General features: G+C 42.1%; 1 protein-coding gene across 9 annotated transcripts in view; it reads right to left on the reverse strand.

The window, feature by feature from the left end:
• ATP8B4 (ATPase phospholipid transporting 8B4 (putative)) overlaps nt 1–16,827 on the reverse strand; it is a 222,568-nt gene that overhangs the window by 140,792 nt on the left and 64,949 nt on the right. For all 9 annotated transcript variants that reach the window (XM_024568257.4, XM_024568254.4, XM_053927684.2 and 6 more), the window contains 2 exons: nt 3,840–3,953; nt 823–921 (listed from right to left, as the gene is read on the reverse strand). In XM_024568257.4, the coding sequence (XP_024424025.2) occupies nt 823–921; nt 3,840–3,953 (213 nt within the window). The remainder of the gene's footprint in view (nt 1–822; nt 922–3,839; nt 3,954–16,827) is intronic.

Raw genomic sequence — 16,827 nt, forward strand, 5'->3', positions numbered from 1 at the left:
TGTATCTAACCTGAAAATAGTCCCCTAAATTGACTAGCTGGGCATCACAGAAAAATACCAATGAATTCACTCCCTGAACTTTGAGTTGCCCACTCTCTGGGCCTTCAGATGGGGCCACTCTCCCTCCTGCTCAGGCTTTGCCAAGGGGGTCTTGGCATTGAAACAGACAGTCTGGAAGGACTGGAAATGGTCATCTCAGGCTGGCTCTTCTTGACGTTTTCTACCTCAGAAATAGCTATGAAGGCTCGGAGGGGAACTGGCCAGGAAAGGAAGTGAGCAGAGAACAAGCATTAATTTCGTACGCCCTGTGAGGCAGGCTTTGCATCAAGTGCCTTACACACAGCATCTCATTCTGTCCTGCCCACAGTGCTGATGTCATTGGCCACATTATTCAGGCAAGGAAAGGTCCGGAGAAGTGGCTTGCCTTGTGTTACACTGCTAGAACATGGTGGGGTAAGGTATCTTTCTCCAAAACTTCTTCCTTCCTCTCTTCCTTTCTTTCTACTCGACCATTTCGTTCTTCTATGAAGCATGTCTGTATGAATAAGACCTTTAAAGCCAAACTGTGGCAATTCTTGCATCTAAATGAGTACTATTTCTCAAAGATTAGATAATGTGGGGAAGTCAGACATTTTTCCCAAATATCATTATTCAAATCATCGCTGAATCTATGACTTGTATTAATCATCAAATAACAAAAGAGTTTTATATCATGTTTACCAAAAGACCTTCATTCAACAATTTCCAATGAATCTCCATGTTCTACTTCTGAGAGGTCACAATGGAAACAGACTTCAGGACTCCCCAAAAGCAAATACTCACATAGTCATCTGTGGCATCTTTGACAGCCGTCATAGTTATCACCAGGACCAAAGGCACAATAGTGGTAAACCAGGACAGGGAAGAAATTTCTGGAATCAGCTGAAACAAATATTTTAAATAGTTTAGGGCTTTGAAGGTTAGTAAATATATCTTCTAAGTGTTGTCATTGAATTTTATAAGACTTGTCAGAAATTGGGATTTTATTCATTTACTGGTACAAATGTAGAATGACTTTCTATAATTTAAATGTTTGCAATTGGCTATAAGACACATAGAACAGAAGTATCATTGGATCATTTTTCAAACCGCCTGGCAAAAAAATAATAATAATTTTTATAGCAAGTTAAGAAGCAAGCTTCTTGAGATCATTCACAGATGATGATGTCTATCCAGGTAATAAACATCACTTGTCTTTTCTCAGTTCCTCATCTCAACTTTTAATAACTTTACCAACTCCTCCCCAATTCCCAAAAAGAGATTCTTTGGGCATCTACCTTGAGTCAGACACTGTACCAAGTACTTTCCATATATTATGTCATTTGATCCTGAGAGAAGTTCTTTGAGTTAGACCCCGTACCAGCATTGTTTTACGCAAGCCCACGGGGCTTGTGTTCCATGGAAATAACGCCCAGTGCAAAGCACAGAATACATTGTGAATGGTGCCCCAGAGTGAGGAAAAGCTACAGCCCCGGGAATCATTTTCCCATTGTATAAATAAGTATCTGAACACCAAAGAACTGTGAGCTTTGGTCTATTTGACTCCAAAGTCCTGTTCCTAGTACATCTAAAGCACCCACCTGAGAGAGGCATCAGGACAGAGGACAGGGCTCTCTCAGGCAGGTGGCTTTCAAGTGAGGTACAATTTGGAGCTGCTTCAGAGCCATCAGGCGGGGAAGGGTTGGGTGGAGATGGTCAGTTTTTGGAGATCAGGTCCCATTAAAACAGCTCTAAACTTAATCAGTTTTACATGATAGCTTCCACATAAGATTTAAAAACCAAACAAACCTCAAAAGACTCTGAAGTGCCAAGAAAAACATTGGACAGGGTGGTAGAAAACCTGGATTCTAGTCCTAGTTTTATCATTAACTTGTGGTAAAAGCTTGATACATCATCTGATGTCTCTAGGTCTTATTTCTTCATCAACAAAAGAAAGGAGGCTGGACTAAACCATCCCAAAGGTCCCTTCTGGATATAAATTCTGTGAACAAAAGCCTTTGACCAGAAACGCGAAAGCCATTAGAGAAATGAGCTCAAAATTCTGTAATGGTATAAAGGATTATGTGAAGAAACCAAAAGCAAATTCACAAGGGGACCAAGAAAGAAATCTAGGATTCTAAAGTCTCTTCAGTACATTATAAGTTGTACTTTCATCACTTTTTCTTCCTGTTTAGCATCCAGTTTTTCTCAATTAACCCTTATTTTCTTAAGAAACTACCCAAACCCTTCTACTTCCAGTCCATGTAATTTTGGTGCATTCAGTCCACCCTGGCTCCAGGTTTTGGCATGTGATCTCGGTAAAGACAATCACTGCGTCAAGTTCTTGAGCCACAGTGATTGGTTTAGGGATAGAGGTGTAACTCAGCATGATTCGGTCAGAGCTAACGTTCCTCCCTCTCCTTCTCTCTGGCTTTCATAGTGGAGTTGAAGCTAGGATGATAAAAGTTTAGACATTTGGGGGTCCACCAGGTAGAAAAGGCCTGCCAGAGAGTGAGGCCAACATGAAGGAAAACTGGGGAAAGCGACATCACATTCTGTTGAAATAGTTTGCCCATGAATCTGGCCATACGTTAAGTGACAAATAATCATGAATATATTCCCTTTTTGCTTAAAAGTGAGACACACTCGTAGATAGAGTGCAGGTAGGTAGCTGTTGGGGGGTGGGGGGAGCTGGGAGCCTGGGTGGAAAGGGTGGGGGATACTGAACAAAAAAGAAAATTAAAAAAAGAGAGAGAGAGAGAAAAACTCCTGGACAAGGACAACAGCATGGTGATTGCCGGTGGGGCGGTGGGGGGGCGGGGGGCAGGAGGAGGTGTTGGAGGGAGGGGGGACACATGGTGATGACGGAGACCTGACTTGGGGTGGTGAACACACAATGCAGAGTACAGGTGATGTGTTGTGGAATTGTGCACCTGAAACCTGTATAATTTTGTTAACCAGTGTCACCCCCAGTACGTTTCATAAAAAGGAGAAAAAGAATTTAGGTTTCTGCCACCCACAACCAAAAGATCCTTAATACAAATAATTACTCAATTAAACAAAAATAGCTCTCAAGCTACTAATCTCGATGGCACGCATGTAATCTATCTTCTTACCTCCTATAATTAGCATAGATTCCAGCACATTCTGAATCTACCAGTTTACTGTGATTAAATTGCCCTAAAATAAATACTAAGTAAATAATCTGTATGTGTATTCTTTGATGTATGCCTTTGTCTTTTCAAAATATCACTAAAAGCTTAAATTCCATTTAGGCCCAAATTTTAGTCAAATGGGAAGAAAAAGCAACATATCTAACTACCAATGAACCACACAAAACTATTAAAAAAAAATCACTCTACAGTGAAATAACATAGAGCATACATCATTTATTTTACATATATGTCAAATATGTCAGTGTTCTTAGATGCAAATGAAATTTGCCTAATCAGGTTCCACAAACTGCTCCTCAGCTGGACTCGTGGCCTTCGCTGTGGCGACGCCTGTACTGGCGGCAGGAGCGGGAGACCCAGGAAGGAGGGGGCCGGGAGCAGTGATTTTTAGGCTCTGGTTTGGTTCAAATAAAGTGCAAGACTGCATTTTAAAATTACCTCAGTGCTGAAAATGATGAATGTCCTAGTTTTTACCCATTCCTAGCCCTCCCACATGTGTGAAGAGAAACAGCAATAATAACGTAAAAAATCTGATAAGGATGGTTTTACCGAATCGTGAACATTTAGCTAAGTGAATTAACTTACTTCTTCAAATTATGTGAATACTTTTAACAAACAGATCGTGAAGAAATACAACATAAACATTACCTGTAAAATCAGAAGAAAAAGGAAATAGGCATTTGCCACTCTTTGGAACTGTTCAAATAAATTAATTGGCAAGAAGGTGAGAATGTTGTACTTGGATGTGTGGATACGATTATCCTGGAAAAGAAATAGCATCGTGTTAGTTTGGGGCAAGGCATTGTTCATTATCAGAAATAGCTCTACAACTTACAAGGCTGAGCACGCATTGTACCACAGCAAGAAATATAAGCCAGTTACCCAGGAAATTACCTAGGAAATGTTAAACTCTGTGCAGCCCAGGCCTTCTTTTCCCCCACGATGACGGGCTCCTTAAACTAGGTGAAATCACTGTTCAGTGCCATAAAATCGTCTATGACTAAAAATGTATCAGGTGCTGAAGTCTGCCCCTGAGGTTTGTTTTACACTTACGCATTCATTCATTTGGCAGATAATGCTTGAGCGCCTACTGTATGCAGACACTGAGCTCATGCTGAGGCCCATGAGGTTAACAGGAACTTCAGGACCATTTGATCCACTTGCTAAAGCATGGCCCTTTTGAGACCCTGACAGAGGGCCCATGGACTTGTCCGTGAAGGTCTTCTCTGACGGGAAACTAACCCTCTTGCAAGGCAGCCTGTCTCCATTTCAGAATGGAGATTGCTAGAAAGGTTTTTATGATGAGAAACCCAAATCTGCCTCCCTGTAACTTCTTGACATGTGCCAAATTCCATCGCTGGCGTAACCTAGTCCAAATCTAAGTCCTTTGCATGTTGACAAAGTTCAAAATTTCAAAAATCACTCCTAGAGCTTCCCTCAATCTTCTCACTCTGATCCAGACACCCCCGAACCCCTAAGCCATTCTCCGTGACTTATGTTGTAGACATCTCTTCCTGGTCAGCCTCCTCTAGACTTCTGATTTATCCGCATCTCTCTTAAAACACGGTGCCCAGAACCAAGCACATATTAGCAATTCGGTTCAACTAATCCTTGTACAACAGAGACTTTGACATCCTGTGCTCTGATCTATTGTATTAACACGGCTTAAATTTCATTAGCATTTTGGCAGTCGTATCTCACTGTTTGTTTGTATTGAGTTTTAATGAACTAAAGTCTCTGGATTATTTCTTCATAAATTACAATTGAATCAGATCTCCCCTTCCTAAGAATATGCAATTGATTTTTTCAAATACTGATGTACAAGACCTTTCACACACTCCTATTATACTGGCCTAATTAAAATATTTTCCCTTAACTGAATGATCCCTAACTATTAAATATTCTCCCCAGCTCTGTGTCATCAAAGAATTTCAAACACATGCCTTGTATTATTCTTCTGGGTGTCCAACCTGTGGTCTATGGGCCACATGCAGCCCAGGATGGCTGTAAATGCAGCCCAACACAAAATCATAAATTTACTTAAAACATTATGAGATCTTTTTGTGATTATGTGTCACCATGTATTTCATGTGTGGCCCAACACAACTCTTTTTCATCCAGTGTGGCCCAGAGACACCAAAAGTTTGGACACTCTGTAAAAGCTATAGACTGTTTATTAAAAAGGACAGGGCTATAAGTGTCCTTCAGTGGATGATTAGGTAGAGAAGATGTGGCACACATACACAATGGAATACTACCCAACCACAAGAAAAGATGAAATACTGCCATTTGCCACAACGTGGATGGATCTTGAGAATTTCATGCTAAATGAAATGTCAGAGAGAGAAGAACAAGAACCATATGATTTCACTCATATGAGGGATACAAAACAAACACACTCATAGACACAGACAACAGAAGGGTGATGACCAGAGGAAAAGGTTGGTGCGGGAAGGATGAGGAGGGTAAAGGGGTCAAACATATGAGTACGGAAGGAGACTAGACTTTGAATGGTGAGCACACAGTGCAATATACAGATGATGGACAATACAATTGCACACCTGAAACTTATACAATATTATTAATCAATGTCACCCTAATAAATTTGATTTTTAAAAATGGATGGGGCAAAATACCCCCCAAATTTTTAATTAAAGAAACAAAGCTTTGGCAAACTACTACAGACCTCTGCACAGATTATTGTTAACAGCTTTTTCAAGTGTTCATGTAGAACATACTAAGTATGTTTTATTTAACCATTTATAAATCCACCTAACTATACTCCCATGAGGCTGAAATCTACCTCACCTACAAAGATAGTGTCAGAAATTTGGAATCTGGTTGAAGTTCAGAATCTGCATGCCCAGAGCGTTTCCACCCACTGACATTTTAAAAGTGCAGTTAGTTGGTGTGCCTTGTTTTAAGTGTACCTACACGGACTGCTACTAATCACTGATACCCTTTAAAGAAAACTAGTCATCTGTTAAACGGCCATTTTTAACATTTACCAGGAATCAATCTGTCTAGCTCTGTGCAATAAGTTGTGGGAAAGTAAAAAGTGTCAAGAGAAGAATTTCCAGCTTAGCTGGTCTGATACGTAGTAATGCACTAAATACTGTTCTGTAAATTAAATGGCTATTTTCCAATGAATTATCTATTCAAGAGCTGGCCTGGGAAGGAAAGCTGGGAGACCTGTCATGACACATTTTTATGAAGGAGAGACTGGGGGAAGATAATAGGGGAGAGGAAAGCTAAGGAAAAAAAAGCAGCTAACTAAAAGAATCCCATATTCCAATTAGGTTTTATATTTTTCCTCTAAGTTGAGACTAAAACAGAGGTTAAGCCTGTTTCATGCTAGAAGGACAGACTGCACACCAACAGTGACATTCAAAGCCATGGCAGCAATCACTAAAAAGCTCTCCTCCAAACTTGAACTCCACACAGGTGGAGTGGGAATACTACAGCTAATTGTGCGGTACAGCGTGATAATGCCAAATGGGGACCGGGTCAATTGTCTCTTATTTGCTTAAACTAGAGCAGTGATTGTGTTTGTTCTGCTGGCTCTGTTGTGACTTAGTCACAGACCATGCAAATCCTCACAGCTGTGACTGAGACCAAGGAATGAGGGCTCCCCCTCCTGGAGACTCTCTGGACCCATTTACCTTTGTTTTTCAGTCAAAAGGGAAAAAATGTTTTCATTTCCACTGTCCAAGAATATGAGTATTGTTAAGACCTTAAATCAGGCAACTTAATATTCAGTTACTTCACTGAGCCAGTCTACAGCCAAATTTTAGTATAGTTCATTCCACACTACAGCAGGAGATATCTTCTCCACGGCCCCTTGGCTTTTACACCATGGGCCACTAGAAGCATCCCAATCCAGAAGACAAGATGAGGAGGACAAACATGAAGAGAAGGATAAGAAAAAGTGGAAAGGGATACATCTAGAGAATCCACATAGCATCTTTAGCGCTGAGAGAAGCCAGGCTGGAAGTCATGGGTTTAGTTTGTTAGGTAGGTGAGCCAGTTAACCAACCCCTGATGAGGGAGGCTTAACCACACAGGCAGAGGCAATCTCAGTCCAGGTCAGGCCTCCCATGCAGTGGGAAAGAGCCTGCTCCTCGAGGACCATCAGAGACGACCTGCTCCCTGTAGGAAGCTCACTTCCAAGAGGAAGAGGGCAGAGCTAAGCTGAGGAGGCCCAGGTATTCCTCTAACATTGGCACATGACTTCACCTTCCATGGGGCACAGTAAGTAAAGAGGTGGAGAGCGAAGGATACCCTCATAGAGACCCCTCCACCTGAAAAACAGCATCAAGATAAGGAAAAGGCATTGCTTGTCTAAAATATGTCAGTATGAAGGCGTGAGGTGGGCAGAAGATGGCACACTTGGGCATCTCAAAGAGGAGCTGTGAGGCTGTATTACAGACATCAGCACTGAGGCTAGGGAGTGAAGTTCCTTGGAAGCTATACCTTATTATAAGTGAGGAGGGAATGACTGAAAGGTTTTAAGCAAAGAAATAACGTGATGGATTCTAATTTTAAAACATTACCCTAGCCACAAGGTGGAGAACAAACTAGAAAAGACATAAGAATAAATGTGAGAAGACCAATAAGGGGGTCTCTGAATTAGTCAAAGTGAGAGGTGATAGGTGGCTTGGACCAGGGTGGTGGCAGAGGGATGGCAACAAGTGATAATAATAATAGTTATTATTATTATTGATATTTATCCAGGTTTTACTGTGTGCTGTTCTAAGAGCTTTACATTTCACAACTCTTTTTATCCTCACACCATCCTTATGAAATAGGTACTAATATCCCTACTATATTTAAGGGGAGTCCAAGGTTCAGAGAGATCAAGTAATTTGTGCAAGGTTCCACAGCTTATTAGTGGTCGAACCCAAGTGCTCTGCTCGTGGAGCCTGCCCTCTTCACCACTAATGCTCTCCCGATTCGCTGCAAAGCAGATGTTGCTCTCTTCTCCACTCTGCATTTCTAGTCTGCTGCCTCTTTCTTACCCAGGGAAACACTGTATATTACCTCTCCCTCTCTAGTCAACCTCCTCAGCAAGAGCCCGGTTATCTAGTGCCTGACGCATGATTACACCTTCCTTGTATTCCCCCTCAACCCACCTCAAGAGTGTTTCTCTTGGCCACTGACGCAGCTCAAGGCAGACACACAGTATAGCTACCCGCTTCCTCAGTCAATCTGTCCAATAGAAGCCACAGCAGCCAGAGTCCTTTGCACTTTCAACACTGATGACTTGGTGTGGGGAAAGAATAAAGTAAAAGGTGTTACATTCTTCAGAGGTGCAGAGGTGGGCCATCACATAAAATATTAATAAAATGAGAAGCATGATTCTTTATGAGATTTGATTGTGTAATTGTACTGCTTAAGGCAAAAAAGCAAACAGAAAATAACAAACACTGCAAACAGAGCATTTGGGGAGTTCGCCTCAATTCTTCCACTGGCAGAATGAAGCTAATATTTCTTATCTATATACAGGACTGCTGTGGAGATGAAATCACAGATGTAAAAGTGTTTTTGCTAAGTTGAAAAATTATACAAATATAGGATTTGGGGGAGCAGCCCCTAAATAATTCAAATGAATTTAGGAAATCCAATGCACTAGGCAGGATACACTGGGTATGCCACAGTGACAAACAACCCCAGAATCCTCTCAGCTTCATCCAGTAAGAGTTTGCTTCTTGCTCATGCTACCTACTTGTCCGACATAAGCCAGCAGGGAGACTCTGCTCATCACAATTTCTCACAGTGGACCAGCCACTATGTCAAACGCCTCCAGTGTGGTACCAGAGGGAAAGAGAGAGCTCTGGAGGGTCTCACACCCTGAAGTTCATGCTTTAAGCCAAGTGCTTACAACTCATTGACCAGAGAGAATCACCATATATCCAAAAGGCAGAAAGCCAGAAACACTAACGGACATGACTAATGGCTACCGCAACCAGAAATGGAAACTAGCCCTGATATTTGGAGACTATGACACACATCAGCTACAAAAAATAAACGTCAAAAGCCTACTTCAGTGCTGCACATCCTCTCCTGTTTGAATGTCAGGTATAACAAACACTGGACTGCCTGCTCTTCACCTCAGCTAACAGTGCTCCAAATGTTTTAGTCCTGTGGTCTGGATGAATTCAACCCCCATCCATAACTCCACAGTCAGGCCCAGATTAGTTTAAGGCCAACTATATGGCCCATCTCCTAATTACAACTTTGAATTCAGGTATGAGCACATGACCTATGTCAGTTCTGGGGATTTGCTAGAGATAGAAGTCTTTCTCTTTCCTACTGGATTCCAACCTGAAGCAAGTAGCACTGGGGCTGTCTCGGGACCGTGCGCAGGGATGCTGCCAGGAAGAAGCTCTGCACTGGAGACAGAGGGCTGAGAAGTGCAGAGAGAGAAACCGGACCAAGCCTCTTCTGAGGCTAGCCCTATCTCTGGACTTTGTAGTTATAGTATATGCTCATATTATTTACTATTTTAGTCAATATAAATCGATTTTTCTTTTACTCCCAACAAATCAAACACCAGGTGAGAGCATTGATAATACATGTAAGATCAGTTTATGTTTTTATGCAATAGTTTATTTTTATCTCATTATTTGCCTTAAAGAATGAGTCACAGGAGGCCAGGCCTAATGCATTCTGTGGTTGTCTGGGGACACAGCCTGCATCTGCGAGTCCCACGGGCCAGAGCCGAGGCGCTTTCGCAAGGAGCACCGCAGTTTCAGCACTATCAAAGGTCTTCCCACATTCGGTGAAACATTTCCATGTCATAACTGCTATTAAAAGAACCTGTCAGGACTTTGGAGGGGAAGCCTTGTTTTCTTGCCATAAGAGCAGGCAGATACAATATTGTTACGGTACAATCTGGATTCGAGAAAGAAAAATAGTCACGAAGCCTAAGGGAGAGATTATCTCTAAACCATAAGACAAAAACTCAAAAAAAAAAAAACCAAATCCGTGTCCACAGATGACTTGCATAAAAAAAGGAAGTGGCCAAAGGCACTTGCACCACTCAGGAAATATGTGAAACACTCCTGTTTATGCAAAGGTCCCAAAAGAACACGTGTATAGGGCAGATGGGCCTGGAGATTTGGGGTCTGGTGCCTCAGTGATACCAGGCAAAACCACAGCCTCTCAGTTTTGCTAAATGTTGCCCAGTCCGAAATGCACTGCATTCAGGGTTGGGAGCCAAGAAGAGATGAGAGCGCTCTGTTGAACACCAATGAGAGCGATGTCAAGCCACAGAAGGGACTTTACAGACAGCTGTCAGTAAGTGTTGGCTGTAATCAGCATCATGGTAACATTCTCCTGAGCTGGGCTCTTCACTGGGAACAAAAGCACTGGTGGGATGGGAAAAGCAGAGGGTACATTCCCCCTACAGTCTCCTCTCCTTCAACTGAGGACCTTCTGAGCACCAGGCACTATGTCACAGAGCCAGGACTGCAGACATACTATCACCAAAGTCCCCACTCCCTGAAGCAAGTTGCATGGTATTTGTGGGGAACAAGGCGGGAATGAGCAGGCAATAAACTTGTAAATTGATGACACAGTTTAAGTGATCAGTGCGATGAAGAAAACAGCAACAGAGCAGAGGCACCTGGCCTGCCAAGACTCCCTGAGGAAGTCTGCTTGTTTGCCTCTCCAGTTAATGCAACCTCAAGATTACCCTGTCTGATGAGACCTCCGGGGCACCAGTCCCCCAGGGGGTGCCCAAAATAGTTCTTCAGGCTATCAGAAAAAATGAGAATTGTAATGCATTTACTAACAAAAAAATTTTGGGGGTGGGGTGGAGGGATGGGGAGAAAGGGCATACAGATGTCATTGAATAACAATAAAAATTTTTAAAAATTTTAATGAAATTGCTAATTTATAATGCACAGATCATCTTTACCATATATGTATACACATGCTTATCAATACTTAATATATATATTTATATAAATAAATATTTAAATATATACATATAAAATAAATATATGTGCATTGGAAAGGTGTTCTTTTTACCAGTAGGGAACATGCTCAAAAAGTTTGAAGCCTGCCAGATTAAACATTGTTGTGGTCAAAAGAAATGAGTATGACCCACATGCCACCGAGACAGTCACAGAGTGGAGAACATTTGGCTCTGTGCAGAATGGTATCTGTGTATCCCACAACGACGCCAGCTAAGGTGAACTGTCTCCTCACGCATGCCAAGCACTGGGCTGAGCACTGTCCACGCATCATCTCAGGTAATCTTCAAAAAGCCCAGTGAGCTACCGCTGTTTCAGCACCATTCCACAGATGGGGAAACTGGGGCTTAGAGCAGCGCAACGGTTGCCCGTGAAAGCTGTTTCATAGACTCACGTGCTCTCCCAAGTGGTGTTTCGTGGGGAGTGAGTCAGAATCAAGGAGTTTCTAGACTCCCTCTTGACCATTGAATTCACTGACCCTTATAGAACATTCTCCACCTGGTGACAGAAAGAACCTCTCTAAACTAAAGCACGGTGAAGAGTACACATTAATTCAATCAGCTGAAGCAGTTCCTTTCAATCCTCTCAATCTAGGGAGAGCATCACAGGACTGCCTAGGGAGCTTCACTTCCCATCTAGACCTCGGAAACAGACTACAGCCCGGCATGCTTCTGGGCCTCAGTCCCCCTCGAAGCAAATCGTAAACCTTGTCCTCTTTTCTACCCTCAGGCCTGGGTGTAGTTTCCAGCATCTGACAGACTGTTCTAGGACTAGTAAATAGCCTATGAATAGTAATTTATCCACAAAAAAACTAATTTGGGGCAATTACCAGGGGAACAAATTAAAGTTCCCTCTGAGATTAATTTAATCACACTAATATTTTTTTTCTCCTGGGTGTTTAGATGCATGCAACATATAAAGACTTTTAAATAGTTCTAGATAAAATGTTAACTTTCCTTTTGTGAAGCCTTAAGAGGATTGAAAATACTTTTAAATTACACAGAGAGAGACCTAGTATATGCCTTCTCTGGGAAGATAAGAGGTAAAACAAAAGCAAGGAATAACAAAAGAGAAAAAAAATCAAAGGTTGTATTTCAGTGGGACTTTTATAGAGCATCCCTAATGATTTGTTTGCCTCCTATTACTGCTTTGCCAAAGCTCATCTGTGCCTGTAGCTCAGCCATCTGCTGCGTAGCAGGCCCTTAGCTTTGATCCACAGGCCCACCTCATTCTAGGGCTCTAGAGACCTTGGATGACCAGAGTGAGCATTTCTTTAAGTTGATGTGGGGCTGGCTTGCTCAGGCCAGTTTCCTGAACTACAACTGCATATGATCTGCTTTGTTTATTAGGACTAAAAATTAGACCATGTTCATGCTGCTGTGCCGTCTGGGAACTAAGCCAAATTTCAGGCAGGACCTCAGTGTTTATGACAATAACAAAAGCACAATGGAAAAGTCCAGTTAACGAGGAAAGACACCCGTAAAGAATTTCCCAAAGGGCGGAAGGGTTATAATAACACACCACAAATTGTCTAATCTTGCCTTGGACTCTACATCTTACCCTAGGGTTCTACACAAATAACGCTAGCTCTGGGGTAACTGAAATTTTCTCCTGAACCCTTGGGGATCAGATGGGAAGTGCATGTACCTCTGAGTCCTCACCCTCTGCAGGATGCTGGGGTAACTGGGTCCCCTAGCCAACCCATAAAGATGTCATCCTGAAACATTCCTAGCCATTCCTTGTCTCCAGCCTCTTCTTACCCAGGGTAGAGTAATTAATCTAAATTTACACCACCTGGCTTTGTGTCTTTTGTTTATTGAGTGGTTTTTGTTTAGAAGTAGAGGTGTCGAGAGATGCTCCAAGTTGCTGAATTGACTTGGAACTAAGCTTCTAACAGGAGCAATTCTAAGTACCAGGCTCCAGGGCAAGTTACAGTGGGCATTCATTTATTTAATAGTTAATGATCCACCCAAGCATCACTGGGGCAGCCAGCTAGGAATAGCAGTGAGTGTACAAAGCTTCTTTTGGAACAAAGTAGACCAGATCCTTTCCCCTACTTCCTAAATGAATAAATGAATGAACAAATGAATGAATGAGGGACTCCTGGCTGCGGCACCCACACCTTGTCTACCATTTCATCCCACTTCCTCCATATTCCTCCTCCCCAGTGCATTACTCTTCCACATTCCTGCTTCTCACTTACATCATCAGGAGGAAGGTTTAATAATGAAGTTCACCCAGAATCCTATGCAAGTGTGGTGGTTTTGGGGAGGAAGAAGTCAGAGAAGTTGGTGGGTCTGGCAAAACAGAATCAAGAGGTATTTCTTGAGAATAGAAGACTGTGCTCTGTGTCCTTCCCACTGAGAATCACCAGCGGCACTGTACCAGGATTAGAGGGGAGTGGAGATGAAACCTAGGGGGCTATGTTGTGTGGCCTGAGGCCTTTCTGAGAAGCTGGTTTTCTCTCAATAGTTAACAACAAAGGATATCCAACCCATTTTAGATATTCCCCTCCCACAATAGTCCTTTCCAGTGAAATGACTCGCCTCTATCTTCTGTAAGGAAAGTGACATCCAGAAAGTTCAAAGCACTTGCACAGGCCACACCAGAGTCATGGCCCCCAACAGCCCCCTGGACTTCTGGGAGATTTTCTGACTCAAAACCTGAAGAAATGGACTGTGAGCTCCTTGAAGGCAGATAACAATGAGCCTTGTCCACCCCTATGTACCCTACCCCTGTGCCGAGTGCATGGCAATTCCTGAATAATTTTTGTTCTTAATAATGTAACCTGTAATGGTACCTCTTAATTTTTAATAATAATTCTTGTTGTTAAATAAATGCATGAATAAATGAACAAATAAGAAGTAGAGTACAGCAATGACTCAAAGGAGCCCTCTCAAAAATCTGCACACCTATTACATGCCTGGCAGTGTGCTATGCAGTGTGCTATCCCCAGAGTAGAGGGAAATACAGATGCATCACTTTCAAGCCAACTCTCAGTGTCAAACACTGTCTCTGGCCTCTGGCCTACATGACCATCCAGATGCCCAAGGGAGGATAATACATTAAATTCTTTTTTTAAGATTTTATTTATTTTTAGAGAGAGGGGAAGAGAAGGAGAAAGAGAGGGAGAGGTACATCAGTTGATTGCCTCTCGCACACCCCCAGCTGGGGACCTGGCCTGCAACCCAGGCACATGCCCTGACTGGGAATTGAACCCGTGACCTTTAGGTTTGCAGGCCGGCACTCAATCCACTGAGCTACACCAGCCAGGGCCTAACACTTCAATGTGAGGAGGATTTCCTTGCTGATGGAAAAGATCTTGGATACAGCAAAGCATCAGGCAACTGGGTAGACATGGGAAGTGAGATATGGTATGGCAAAGTCCACCCATAAATCACTTTAGTTGAAAGCAGTTCCCTGACCATTAGCATGGAATTGAGGAAGGGGCTTATCACAGCCTACAGAACTCATAGTGTTCTACACACCTCACACCTTGAATCCAAACAGGATTTTGCATTTATGACTAAGCCCCGCAGCTTCCCTGAAAATGCCATTGAAATATGCCAAGTTTTCTATTGCAAAATGGTAACATAAAATGCTTTCAATATGTGCCTTCTTACTTGTGACAAACAACTATTTTGACAGGAACTATTGTAAAGGAAAGCAGGAAGAGGCAAAGAACAAGAAGGAAAAGAAAGAAAGGGGAAAGGGAGAGAGGGCAGGAGGAAGCAAGAAAAAGAGAGAGGGAGGGAGACATGCTATAAAGAAAGGACTTACATATGAAAAATGACAAATCACACCTCAAACTTAAGATGCATAAATTAAGGAGAAAGATCTTCCTTGCAAATCTTGTTTCAGAAAAGATTCAAGAACTTCTTGAAGACATTTTCTTCAAAAAAAAAATCTAAATCACATTCACCATAAAGAAACAACAATCCTGGAGATTATTATGCTAAGTGAAATAAGCCAGTCAGAGAAAGACAAATACCATATGATTTCACTTACATGTGGAATCTAATGAACAAAATAAAGTGACAAAATAGAACCAGAGGCATGGATGGATACATGGAGCACACCAACAGACCTCAGAGGGGAGGGAGGTGGGGGGACTGGATAAAAAAATGATGAAAAGAGTAGCAAAGAACATATATGTGCAGCCCATGGACACAGACAACAGTGTGATGAACGGCGGGGGCTGGGTAGAAGTTGGCAAAGGGTGGGGGGACATCTGTAATAGCATCAACAATAAAAAGAAAAGAAAAGAAAAGAAACAACAATTCAGTTAATTAGTTCTTGGGTAAATGCCAATTGTCCCCGGAGATACTTGAGTATTAGGAAGAAGTGAGGGCTTGGAGTCCTGAATCTGAAAGGTGACTCTGCATTTTACCAACTACTTTGGAAAAAAATCTCTTGGTCCCTCCAACCCCCAGTTTCCCCATCTGTAAACTGCAGGTGATAATATCTACCATGCAGACTTGTGAAAGTCAAATGAGGTAGTGCATCTAAAGCACTAGCATTGTGCTTGATAATTAAATATTTTTTTCTCCTCACCCCTTTTCTTACACCCAAATCTTCAGGGCACTCCCAACTAACGTAAGAATAGAGGACAGATCCAATGCTTCTGGAACTCAAATGTTTCATTCACAAAAGTATACATGAATCACACGGAGGTTTTGTTCAAATGTAGATCATGACTTAGTAGTTGGGTGGTGGGCCCTGAGAGTCTGCATTTCTAACAAGCCCCAGGAGAGGCCAGTGATGTTGGTCTAAGTCCTGTGAACCAACCTGAAGAAGCCAAGTGCTAAATGGCCTCTTAGCATTTGAATAAGCATACATACCTGTGATGTAAGAAAGGTTGTGTGCATTTTTAAAAGGCTGTGTAAATAATTCAGTTACATTAGTATGAATCCAAAGAAGTCCCATTTGTCCCCCACAGATTATGCACGTTGAGAGGAATTTGATCTCCCACTAGACCATGGGGCTGAATCGATGCCACGGGGGAAACTCTGACATGCCTCACACCACGACTTGGAGCACAAAGCCAAAGTGTCCCTAACTCAGCTAAGCACATGGTGCTAGATTTCCTCTCCAATCCTTGGAAAAATACATTGCATAAAGAGAAATATCACACATTCTCAATTTAAACGCTAGCTAATAAAAAGACCAGATCAAACAGAAAGCTGGAAAACAAAGGACCATGGTGGAAACTCAATGGGTATACAGAGGCAAGGGGGAGCATGGCAGGTGAGGAGCACAAATGGGGCTGGGGGACCCCCTGTTCAAAATGATAAAGTGCACAATACTGATTATTTGCTCAGGCAATAATTGCATATAAGACCTGTATCGGGAATGTATTTATAATTGTTTGTTCATGAAACATAAATCAGAACTATTCCTTAGTGTCAAAATATTTTAAGTATTGATTTTTAATAATCACAAATATAAATTTACATTACAATTTTTTAAAAATTCAAAAATTACCTTTTATATTCAAAACATTCCATTTTAGTATATCCCAGAAGTAAATTTGAGTGAGCTTGTAATTTTCTTCAGTCAGTCTGTATGGGTTTACAGGTGACTGGCACTTGGCTTTCTGAGCAGCCAAATTGTTTCCCAAATCCAGGCATGGATTCAAGTGCAGTAGAAATTGGTAG

This window comes from Desmodus rotundus, chromosome 7, assembly GCF_022682495.2.
Source record: "Desmodus rotundus isolate HL8 chromosome 7, HLdesRot8A.1, whole genome shotgun sequence".
NCBI lineage: Eukaryota > Metazoa > Chordata > Mammalia > Chiroptera > Phyllostomidae > Desmodus > Desmodus rotundus.